Genomic DNA, 12,598 nt, shown 5'->3' on the forward strand with positions numbered 1-12,598 from the left:
CAGTGAAGTATGAATAGAAGGGGAAGGCAACCAAGAGGAAGGAATACAAAAAAAAAAAAAAAAAACACTACTAGGACAGTAGTTTGTAATGCAATAGCAGGGCTCAGATACCTTAATTACATTACAGCAAAAAAATTATGAAAAGATAAAAGAAAATCATTGCCAAAAAGTTAAATTCTATTCCCCATGTTTACTATAATAAAAACTATAAAAACATACAAGAAATTTTCAATAAAAATGATTGTTACTATTACCGTTTGCATATCCCACTTAACCAGTACTTCCATCAGTAACCTGCTAAAATAACTGATGGGTTTCTATCAACATATGTAGTAGCTTTGGTTTTACATAAAGCTTTAGCCATAAAGGAAATGTTTATCAAAGTCAGACTGAGATTCCAGTCCACACTAGTTAGAATGGCATTCATTAAAAAACAGGCAAGGATTTGAAGTGAAAGCAATCTTCATACACTGTTGGTAGAAATGTAAACTAGTACAACCACTGGAAATCAGTATAGAAGTTTACCAAAAAGGTAAAAACAGACCCATCTTATCACCCTGCCATACCACTACTGGGCATATATAAGAAGGAATACAAATCAATACACAAGAAAGCACCTGTGGTGCCACAGTGTAATCAGCTAAGGTACCCACCAACAACTGGCTGGACAAAGGAGATATAATACATATGCACTATATAAAAGTGAAATTAAATTATTTGCATGAAAATGGATAGAATTAGAGACCATCATGCTGCCCAATATAAACCAAGATGAAAAAGCCAAAAACCATGTTTTCACTCATATTCACTGACATACAAATGTGTATAAATAAATATATATCCATATATACATGATACATACACACACAGAACATGCTTCTAACTGTGGGACTATTTAGTGAGGTGAGGAAGAAAGGAAAGAAAAAAAGAAAAATGGAGAGTGAATAATTTCAAAATACATAGAAACTATGTATAAAGATGGCATAACTAATCTCAGTGAAAGCTATTTAACCAATAAGGGGATGGAGAAAGAAAAAACAGAAAGCATGATTCTGAAAAATATATATGTACATCTCAAATTCTATACTGAAACCCCTTGGCACAATCAGTACATACGCACACACATACACAGAGAATGACAAGAAACTAAAACACTTTTAGGAAGGGAAGGTAGCAGCCAAAAGGGGACAGGTGAAAGAAAAAGGTGATTATGGTCAAAGTGATTTACTCTAATGAGTGAAAAGAGAACAATGAAACCAGCTGAAGCCGTTGTAAGAGAGAGTGGTGGATAAAAGAGAGATGGATAAAAGAAAGTGATGAGTTAATGAGTTTGATCAGGATTTACTAAATGAATATACAGAAATATCAATATAAAATCTTCTCTCCTACAATTAATGTATGCTAAAAAAATTTTTAAAGAAAACTGAAAAGAGAAAAAAATTAAAATTTAAACAATGTGTAATTAAGCAGTAATAAAATGTCATTTTTAGTGAAGCTAAGTTACCTCTCTATGGACTTGAGGATGATAGATTTCAGAAGAGTAACTATAAAAATGACACAATCTAAACCATTCATCTCATAAATAAAATGAAGATCCTGAGAGACAAAACATGAAAGCCAGGAAGAAACATAATCTTCCCCAGAGTACAAGGGTCCACAAATAACTGTAAGGTAATAAGGATGGGCTAGGGAGATGTCTCATGTTGCATAAAACACGTATCTAGCAAGCACAAAGCCCTCAACTCAAACTCTAGTACAGTAAAAAAAACAACATACAATAAATGCTGAATAATCATAGCTAAATATATATTTATATGTAAATATATAATATATAAATATATAAGCATATCTAAAATATATATGTATACATGTATGTATGTATATGTATACAAACATGTATAAAAATATGTATAAAAACATGTATCAATACATACAATTTCATCAAGTTCCAGGCCAAATTCAAAACATAGTTCATCAAATTCTTCGTCAGCTAAGGAAAAAAAAAGAAAGCAAGACTGTTAATTTTAATCTGTTCAACACAATACAAATGACACACATACTTCATTCTTATTAATCACCTTATACCAAGGACATTCAATGTCAAGTATCAGACATTACCACTTAAAAATAAGTTGTCAAAAAATGTATAAAGGTTATGAAAAAGGACCAATTACTCTATACTAATATCAGCCATAAGATTAGGTTACCAGAGCTGGGAGGAGTTTTTGGTTTGTTTTTGTTTTTTCACTCAGGGGGAAAAAAAAAAAGAAAACACCTGTTGAGATTAAATAGAAAGGAGCTCTAATTCACAGGTCCACACAAAGGAATGTCACCTAAACCCTAGCCTTTAAAACTCTCTGAAGCAACCTATGGCTTTGGAGTCAAGCCAATCAGGGTTTTGAATTCTGACTATTTCTATTTCCCAAGTGTGAGAACTTAGCACTTGAGGTAGTTTCTTGGCACTACACCAATAGCTTCAATTGAAAAACAACTTTTCATGGTCATTTTCACCATAGAACTGTTGGAAATACTAAAATGAGATCAGGCAGATAATGGACCTAGCATAGTACCCTGAAATATAGTAGGACTACAATAATCCATAGTTCTCTTCCTTATTCTAATTGCTTTTTTAACTCATACAGTATTTTTAGGGTTTCCATATTATTGAAACTGAAACACAAACCAGTATTATCAGGATATTTTAGGGAAAACTTAGAAATCTGTAGATTGCTGATTCAGAGCAAGGGCTGTGGCTCAGTGATACAAAGTATGCAAAGTATGTATCAGACTCTAGTTCAAACCCTAGCACAAGAACAAAACATGGGCCAGGAGTGTGGCCTAGTGGTAGAATGTTTGCGTGACATGCACAAAGCCCTGGTTCAATTCCTCAGTATCACACACACATAGAAAAAGCCAGAAGTGGTGCTGTGGCTCAAGTGGTAGAGCTCTAGCCTTGAGAAAGTTCAAGGACAGTGCTCAGGCCCTGAGTTTAAGCCCCAGGACTGGCAAAATTATAAAAACTTAAAAAAAAAAAAACTAGTATGACACTAAATGAAAGGACCTCTAGGATATAGAAACAAAAGCCATATAATGAGTGATTGTTGTCCTTAATGTACTATGTTACCTCTCATCTCTTTTGCTGTCCCTTGGTTATCTCATATTGTTACAGTATCTCACTTTGTTATCTGATATATTGGATATATTTGTATTTGGTTATTTGAAATCCAATAGGGAAGGGGGGAAAACAAGATGAGGGGTGGGGGGAGGGAAATGGGGACCAAGACATGAGAAAGGGTATCAATGTATGTGAATGAATGCACCTTCTCTCTTGCAAATATAATGTAACCCTTCTATAAATTACAATAAAAAATATATGAAAAAAAAAACAAGAACAAAAAGATTTCTCTGATCCAAACATCAAACTTCAATAGGTATTTACTGAGCACATATAATATGCCAAGGCTATAAAGATAAAATATAATTCTTGCCTTGATTAATTCCTCTTCTAGCAATAAAACCAGAGTGTAATAAGTATAATCAAGTACAAGGTACAGCAGTGGCATGAAGCTCCACTTACAGCCAGCTAAAGCTGCATAAAAGATGTGCTGATTGAGCCGGGAGTTTGGCCTAGTGGTTAAAAGTGCTTGCCTAGCATGCATGAAGACCCGGGTTCGATTCCTCGGTACCACATACATAGAAAAAAGCCAGAAGTGGTGCTGAGGCTCAAGTGGTAGAGCTCTAGCCTTGAGAAAGTCCAAGGACAGTGCTCAGGCCCTGAGCTCAAGCCCAGGACTGGCAAAAAAAAAAAAAAAAGAAAGATGTGCTGATTTAGTCAGAGATTGTAGGCACCGCAACAAGAGCTTAGAAACTGGAAACTCATAGTAAAGTAATTCAACATGAAGACTAACATTCACATCAAGAAAAAAAGAGAACAAATAGAAAAAGAACAACTCATAACATGTCAAGGGAATTCCTGTCCTACCTGCTGGCAACAGGATTACACTAATAATGGAGCACCAATCATAAGCAAAAAAGCCAGTGAGAGCACAAGAACCTCAGTTCAAGCCCCAGTACAGCATGCATGCACATCAAATCCAAGACATACAGTAGAACCAAGGATATAACTGAAAACTCTTAGAAGACAGGAAGATCAAAGGCACAATTCATTCAAATACAAAAAAAATTAAGGATGTTATACAAATCCATTTGTATAACAGAGCTTAATTAACAGCACTGTATGAACAGAAACTCCAAGTATAGCAAATTTCAATCATTGTTGGATATTTTGGCTTTTATCTAATGAAAGGCAAATTCATTGAAAGCCCACAAAGTTTCTAAAACATACAGGCAGAAACATCACTAGCTTAGGGTACAAGGAGCAGAAATAGGACAAAAGGAAGTCTTTGTTCCAAAATTGTATTAGCAGAAAGTAGTTTAAAAAAGCTAATCAACTCTGAAGCACATGGTTTCTGGAAATGGTGACAACTGGAAAAATACAATGGATTTCACATAGACTATCCCTGGAATAACTTTTTATTTTCTTTTGTGGGTCCTGGGGCTTGAACTTTGGGCCTGGGCACTGTCCCTGAGTTTCTTTTGTTCAAAGCTAGTACTCTACCACTTGAGCCTCAGCACCACTTCCAGCTTTTCCTGTTTATGTGGTACTGAGGAATCAAACTCAGAGCTTCATGCATGCTAGGCAAGCACTCTACCACCAAGCCACATGCCCAGCCAGTCAACCTATTTCTGATCAAAGTCTTTGAAAGTCATAGAGGCTAACTTACTGATCACTCATAACATGGAGAAAATACATAAAGAGATGCAGCTATGAAACATGTTAAAACATCAAGTAACTGTAAACAGGTTATAAAAAAGTAACTTTAAGCAGGTTATGAAACCTCACCTTTTTTTTTCCCTTTTTTGTGTCGTTGTGGAACTTGAACTCTGGGCCGGGGTGTTATCCCTGAGCTCTTCAGTTCAAGGCTACCACCCTACCCCTTGAGTGACAGTGCCACTTCCAATTTTCTAGTGGTTAATTGGAGATAAGAGTCTCATGGTCTTTAGTGCCCCGGCTGACTTTGAACCTCAGTCCTCAGATCTCAGCCTCCTGAGTAGCTAGGATTACAGGCATGAGCCACCGTACCCGACTACCATTACTTTTTAAAATGTGGATAGTTTCTTACTTTTCTAGAGATGGAGACCTGGCTGGGAACTTGCATTTTAAATTGACCAGACACTATCTTGTGCAACTCACATATATCATCCACCACTAGTGAGACTATGGTTTACAAGTGTAAATAAAAAATACAAATATGAATTATACAGTAAAAAGTGGCTACAGAATTAAAAACAAATTACAAAGGGTAAAGATATTTACCCCTACTTTCAAGGACTTGGGACAGAAGAGAGTAACACCTACAGAATAAGTGATATCTAGAAACATTTTGAGGGGTATGTGCTGGTCCTGGGGTTTGAACTCAAGACCTGAGCACTGTCCATGAGCTCAAGGCAAACGATCTAACACTTGATCCACAACTTCACTTTCCACTTTTTGGGGGGGAGGGGTGCTTAATTGGGGATAAGTGTCTCATGCACTTTCCTGCCAAGCTGGCTTTGAACAGTGATCCTCAGATCTCTGCCTCCTGAGCATCTATGATTACTGGCATGAGCCACTGACAGTCAGAATTTTTTTTAAATTAACTTTATTTTCGCATTAAGAGTAACTTTATTCTAGGAAGCTATTAACCTAGTACTAAATTAAATTGTGGCTTTGTTACCACCTTGACACCCAATACCAAAAACAGCTCACTCAATCACTTCAACAGCTTTTAAACAAGCTGCTAAATTATGGGGTGGAATAGATGTCATTTCCCTATTACATCTGGGGGAAAAATGATGATTAACTTGCTTTCTATGTCTCCCCCCCCCCCACTACGGGTTTTGGAACTGAGGAAGTGATTACCCAATAGCAGAACTAAGCCCACCCAAAGAGACTCCATCCATCTTTCAGTCCTCGATTCAAAATGCCCATCAAATGCTTTTCCCGGCACACTTGGTTTCCTTTCCTGAACCATAGTTAACAACACCCAGAACTATTCTGTTAATGCGCAGGCTAGTTACTGTCGACCCCGAATAGGCACGGGGAGTCGGGTGCACAGCTGAGGTGTCAGTGCCTGGAAGCACACTAGTGCCCTCCATCTTCATATTCCTTCTCCCACCCACGGAAAACGGCGTTTCCCCAGTGCCACACCTCGGATGCACCTTCCCGAGTGTGTGCCACGGGACCAAGGCTCCAAACTCAGGCCACGCGAGCTCCGCGCCCGACCACCGGATGATTGACACAGAGGGCAGCGCATGCGCGGAACACGCGACGGCAGCCGCGAAGCCGGCCCGGTGAAGCGGTCTCAGCCCACCTGAGCTGCCCGGAACGTCAGCCCTTCCCCTGTCAGACCCCCAACGGCCCGAGGCTAAAATCTGCCGGACCGTATGCGATCACAGTGAGCCTAGCGTGTATCGTGGCACTCACTGTAAGTCCGGCCCAAGGCTTGAAAGAGCAGATCACGCTTCACGCTAACAGTCGGCATGGCGAGATGAGCACACTGCGCCTGCGCCCCGGCTAAGGGACCCAAAAGAAAAAAAAAAGTAGGTCTTCTCCACTCCTCCCCCCTCGCTCGTTAGGGCTGTCTGCAGTAGAGCCAATCTCATTCCAAAACTTTTCAGCTCCAATTTTCCCCCTATCGATGAAGAAACATGCACATATTCCGATCATTGCACACGTATCGAACTGAGTGATACTTAAAACCTTTGTAACGGAGGCATAACTGCATCTAATTGTCTAGAATTTGACAGGCAATGTGATGGACAGACCCTGAAGGCCCGGATGCGCCCCACGAGCTAAAGGCTGAGAAGGCAAGCTAAGTAGGCGGGGCGGGGTACGGAGGGGCGGGACTTCCGCCCGGTTGGGCTATCCTGCTCTGAGGACTTGAGTGGGAGCTGAGCTGTGCTCCAGACCCCCCTGGAGAGGAGGTCACCCTAATGCTAGTCTCACCGCTTGTAAACAGACCTTCGCCTTTACATGAGCTTTCTTATTGACTCTGTCCTGAGCCACTCATGTAGATGCCTGAGCTTTGTTTGAACCGTGCAGCAGCCCTGTAAGGTAGGCGTTGTGACTGGTAAAGGCTTCTTCTGGGAAGAGGAAAGTCGTTCATTTCGTGCGGCCCACTGTTAGATGCTGTGCCCAGCCCTCTGCCAGCATTTCCAGGTTATAACATCCCCTAGTATAAGTAGGTACAGCACTAGCCTTGAGCAAAAAAAAAAAAAGCTAAGGGGAACACCCAAGCTTTAAGTGCCAGGACTGGTACACACACACACACACACACACACACACACACACAATCCAAGTGCCAGGACTGGTACACACACACACACACACACAATCCAAGTGCCAGGACTGGTACACACACACACACACACACACACACACACACCCCTAAGGCTCTAAGCCTCTAGTCCCTGGACACACACACACACACACACACACACCCCTAAGGCTCTAAGCCTCTAGTCCCTGGACACACACACACACACACACACACACACACACACACCCCTAAGGCTCTAAGCCTCTAGTCCCTGGAAGTTTTGTTAACGTTATATGGAATCCAGGTTTCTGCAAATCAAGCTAAGAATTTTGAGACAGGGAAATGGCCGTGGGTTGTCAGGATGAGCCCTTGAGTGCAATCAGGTATATCTTGGTAGCAAGGAATCTGCACTTGGAGTGTGGCTGCTGCAAACCATGGATGCCAGCTGCCATCAAAACTTGGAAGGCAGAGCGTATTCTATCATCAAAGGACACACTTATATTTGCCCCAGGAAACCTGCATTCTGTGGTTTTTATCCTCCTGAAACGTGAGCAAATAACTTTATACTTTAAAGTCAACAAATCTGGTGCTTTGTTTCAGAAGCCAGGGAAAACAAAAGCAGCACAGTAGGTACTATTGACATCTCATTTTTACAACTTGACGAAGAGGCAGTTTCAAATGGAAGCCCCCGGAGGCATTTATCCTTTCTACCATAAAGCAAATGAGGGCCTCCAGAACCCTTCTTTTGAGTGGCCAGAAAGCTGGATGGGATCTAGGCCACCTTTTCTGTCAGGAAAGCAGTTTTTGTTTTTCTACATTACTTTCCCTTAATTGTCGCAGGAACTCACTTCCCAGTAATTAACATAGATGGCCATTTCCCAATACCATATACAGCTTTCTATCAAAATTGGGGTTATATTCAATAAATAAGTATTCTTCTGTTGTTGTATGTGGAGGTTCTCCTCTCTGTGCACGCCAGTGTCTCCTGTGCCCTCTGAAAAATCAGTTTCCTCATTTACAAAATGGAAAAAAATAACAATTCACACATTAGAGAACCTCTCTCTCTCTCTCCTGTCCCTGGACTTGACCTCTGCCCCTGGCACTCTTCAGCTCAAGGATAGTGCAAGAGCCACTTCCAGTTTTCTGGTAGTTAATGGAGATAGAATAAGTCTAACAGACTTTACTGCCCAGGCTGGCTTTGAACTCTGATCCTCAGATCTCAGCCTCCTGAGTAGCTAGTATTACAAGTGTGAGCCACCAGCACCTGTCAGCCATTATTCTTTTTTTTTTTTTCTTTTTTACTGCTCCAGTCTAGGTAATATAGACTTTATTTGGGCACTGGGCAGGGTGCTTGCAGAGGTCATCTTGGTCAGCTTTACTTGACTTTCTTCTTGGGGTGGAGGTTGTTGGTCTGGCCACACTTCTTCTTGCGGCAGTTGCTGGCACGGGGGTGCAGGCAAGCATAGCATGATCTGATTGTGGCAGATCATCTTGTCACAGTTGTACATCTGTGCCAGCTGGCACATGGAGGGCTTAATATGCCACCTCGAAGATGGAGCACCAAATGCAGGGCGGACTCTTTCTGGATCTTATAGTCTGAGAGGATGTGCCTGTCCTCTAGCTGCTTGCCAGCAAATGTTAGCCGCTGGTCAGGTGGGATGCCCTCCTTATCCTGGATTTGGGCTTTGACATTCTTGATGGTGTCGCTGGGCTCGACCTCGAGGGTGATGGTCTTGCTGTGACAGTCTTCATGTCTGCTTCCACTTGGCCACAGGGTGGATGAGAAAGAGGCCATTATTCGTTATCAAGGAGCCTACACAGTTTGTTCTGGGCCCTGTTACAGATTTGTACATGTACTTACTTTCTGGTTCTCCCTCTAGACTGTGTGTCAGGAAGACCTCTTCTCTGTAATCACTAGCAAACAGGTCAATGAATGAATGTGCGGGAAATCTCAAAGACACAGAGATTGCATTCTAACTTACTTTTACAACCTGAACACCAAATACATTGTCCAGTTAATGTTTCTTCGTGTAGGTTAAAAAATAAATAAAAGACAAGCAGAAGAGTAGACAAAGGATGGCTCAACACCAGTACAGGTTTATTAGGAGAAAAACCTACAAGGCAGAATCCTCCAGCCAAAGCTAGAGACTCAAGCCTTGCTGACACTCTGAAATATTTATAATGGATCTGGAAAAAAAATGTTGGAATTGTATAGTGGAGGTGGTTTGAAAGTAACTAATGATGGGACAAATGATGGAAAAATAAGGTCACAGTGGGAGGCAGGGAAGGAGCCAAGCCAGGCTATCTCTTCAAGGTCTACACTGGAAGTAGGATCTGGTCTGGGAAAGGGCAAGGCAGGAGTGTTAGTGAATAGAGGCACTGTTCTGGTGCCCCAAGATAAGGGCAGCTGATCTTCAGAACCTAACACTGGGATCTGGGCACACAAATGTGGGGAAGTTGCTCCTGGGACTCCCGAGTCCCTGAGACTTAGGAGTGATATAGAGACCAATATCAGTAAACTCAGCCTTGCTACTGCTGCCACCTGGTACCTTCCAGAGGAAGGGGCAGGTCGTCCACAATTGGCTGAAAACTGTTCAGATTCTGGTGGCAATCTTAGGTCCTTTTGCAAGACTGCAGGAGTCCCTGGCATTCTGACCCCTGGAGGCAGGAAGGGTCAGATGTGGAGCCCTTCAGCCCTTGTGTTTTCAACCCTCAACCTCAGCACCAGCCACTGTGCCCTCCACCCCCAGGCAAAGCTCTGTCATCCTCTTCCTTCTTCCTCAACTCCCCTCTTCGTACCCCCACCCCTTCCCGCCATTCCCCAACTCCTCTTTTCCCTCCCCGTTTTGTGAGAATTTAGATTTTTGGGTACTGGTACAAGGACTTGAACTTGGGGCCTGGGTACTGCCCCTGAGCCTTTGCAGTCAAGGCTAGCACTCTACTAATTGGAGATATGAGGTTGATGTTCATGGACTTTCCTTCTGGAGTTACCAGTGCCTTGGCCTAGATTTTCTTTTCTTTGATAGTACTTGGGATGAGCCTTTTGTACTTGGCTCTACCACTTGAGCCATGCCCTTTGTTTAAATTAAGCTGTTCTGAAAGCAGAAATCACTTTATTTGCTAAGATCATGAATTGCACATTGTTGAGACAAAATTATTAACATAACCATAGATATATTTTTATAGAATATCAGCTTTTTAATTTCAAAAATATACTAAATCAGGCATCAATTGCTCATGTCTGTCATCCTAGAAACACAGGAGGCTGAGATCTGAGGATCACCATTTGAATCCAGAAAGGACAGGAAAGTCTATGAGACTCTTCAATAAACCAAAAAGGCCACAAGCAGAGCTGTAACTCAGGGCTAGAACTCTAGCCTTGAACAAAAAAGCTCAGAGATGGTATTCAGGCCACAAGTTCAAGCACCAGGACAAGCACAAAACAACAAAAAGCACTGAGCTACTCTGGTGTACATCAGAGCTAATGAAGTAATTCAAAACATTAACTCAGCGAGGTCCCAGTGGCTCATGCAGGATATGATGTTAAACCTAACACATATATGACCACATATGAATACGTGCCTAGACCAAGATCTTTTACTAAATGGGTTTATTTCATTATTTAGTCCAACAACTTAATTGATATGTAATCATACACACTGCACATTAAGGCACACAACTTGGTAAGGAATCACCATCACATTAATAGAGTTAACATAGCCACCACCCCCAAGGATTTCTCCTGCCCCTCCTTCCTGGGCCTCTGTCTCCAGGCAGCTGCTGATCTGCTTTGTCTCTAGTTTTATATAAGTGGATATCCAGCACATCATACCCAGTTTTTGTCAAGCTTCTTTCAACTCAGAATATTATTTTAATGCGTGTGTGTGTGTGCATGCGCACATAACTCAAGGCCTCATACTCTTGCTTAGCTTTTTCTGTTCAAGGCTGGCACTCTGCTACTTTAGCCACACCTCCACTTCCTACCATATTATTATAAGATTCATTCTCTCCTCCCCCCCCCACATACACACACAGAGTTGGATGGAATTAGCCTAGATCCTCAACATTTCCACATGCATTTTAGAATTAGCTTCTCAATTAAAAATAAAAGCTTGCTAAGACTTACTTGGGATTGGTTTATAGTGTACTTAGGAAAGCCTTGACAACTCAGCACATTGACTATTTACTGTATGATTTGTTTTATTTTTGTAATTTTTTTGCCAGTTCTGGGGCTTGAACTCAGGGCCTGAGCACCGTCCTTGGGCTTTCTCAAGGCTAGAGCTCTACCACTTGAGCCACAGCACCACTTCCGCCTTTTTCTATGTATGTGGGGAATCGAACCCATGTCTTTCTGATTGGTAGGAAACATTCTATTACTAGGCCAAACTCCAGGCCCCATATTTTTGTATTTTTGAGATGGGCTTTTTTTATGTAGTCCAGGCTAATTTTAGAGCTTGAGATCCTCCTGCCTCTGCTTCCTGAATGTTGCGATTATAGGAATATACCACCACACTTGGCCTGTTTAGGTTTACTTATACCAGGAATATATTTCATAGTATATCTGAGAATCACCTATGGACTTTTATTAAACTGTAGAATCCACCAGGCACACATGCCTCATAGTTGTAATACTACTCAGGAGGCACAGCTCTGAGGATCAAGGCTCAAAGCCAGTCTGGGCTTTGAGGAAAAGGACATGTATGATGTCTAATAAACAGCCAAAAGGCTGGAAGTGTAGAAATGACTCAAGTCCTAGAATAGTAGCCTTGAGCACAAAAACTCAGGGGCAGCACCCGGGAAAGGTCCTGTTCCAATTTCAACAATTGCCCCATTGGCTCCTGATGAGATTTGGGATCCTCAAGTTATGTTTAGATGTTATGTCTTTTTATTTTCCTTCAGAAGGGGGATAGGTTTAAATTCACTCAAGTGATTCATACTACATTCCCAGACTATCACAAACATCAATGTGCCTCCTTTCTAATGGACTATCACTCAATCTCCCTCCCTCTCCCTCTCCCTCTCCCTCTCCCTCTTCCTCTCCCTCTCTCTCTGTCTCTCTCTCCCTCTCTCTCTCTTTCTCTCTCTTCGCTAGTCCTGGAGCTTGAACTGAGAGCCTTGGGCTTTCTCAAAGCTAGAGCTCTACCACGGAGCCACAGTACCACTTCTGGCTTTTTCTGTGTTTGTAGTACCAAGGAATTGAACTCAGAACTTTGTGCATGCTAGGTAAGCACTCTATC

At 41.7% G+C, this 12,598-nt stretch overlaps 1 protein-coding gene, 1 long non-coding RNA gene and 1 pseudogene across 4 annotated transcripts in view; 1 reads left to right on the top strand and 2 right to left on the bottom strand.

Annotated features, from left to right (window-relative positions):
• Nucleotides 1-6,624, bottom strand: part of Farsb (phenylalanyl-tRNA synthetase subunit beta) — a 69,924-nt gene extending 63,300 nt beyond the window's left edge. The window contains exons 1-2 of one of the 2 annotated variants that reach the window (XM_090354901.1): nt 6,527-6,624; nt 1,935-1,990 (exon numbers count right to left, since the gene is read on the bottom strand). In XM_090354901.1, the coding sequence (XP_090211027.1) occupies nt 1,935-1,990; nt 6,527-6,584 (114 nt within the window). In that variant the 5' untranslated portion in view covers nt 6,585-6,624. Of the gene's footprint in view, nt 1-1,934; nt 1,991-6,250; nt 6,495-6,526 lie in introns of those variants that run through there. The other variant, XM_090354900.1, reaches the window with a different exon arrangement.
• Nucleotides 6,625-6,967: 343 nt separating this feature from the next.
• Nucleotides 6,968-12,598, top strand: part of LOC150048839 (uncharacterized) — a 32,151-nt gene continuing 26,520 nt past the window's right edge. For both annotated transcript variants that reach the window (XR_016539152.1, XR_016539153.1), the window contains exon 1: nt 6,968-7,156. This is a non-coding gene — a long non-coding RNA (uncharacterized LOC150048839). The remainder of the gene's footprint in view (nt 7,157-12,598) is intronic.
• Nucleotides 8,737-9,156, bottom strand: LOC150048840 (ubiquitin-ribosomal protein eL40 fusion protein pseudogene; annotated as a pseudogene).

Source organism: Megascapheus bottae, chromosome 21 (genome assembly GCF_031878675.1).
Source record: "Megascapheus bottae isolate mThoBot1 chromosome 21, mThoBot2.hap1, whole genome shotgun sequence".
NCBI classification, from domain to species: domain Eukaryota; kingdom Metazoa; phylum Chordata; class Mammalia; order Rodentia; family Geomyidae; genus Megascapheus; species Megascapheus bottae.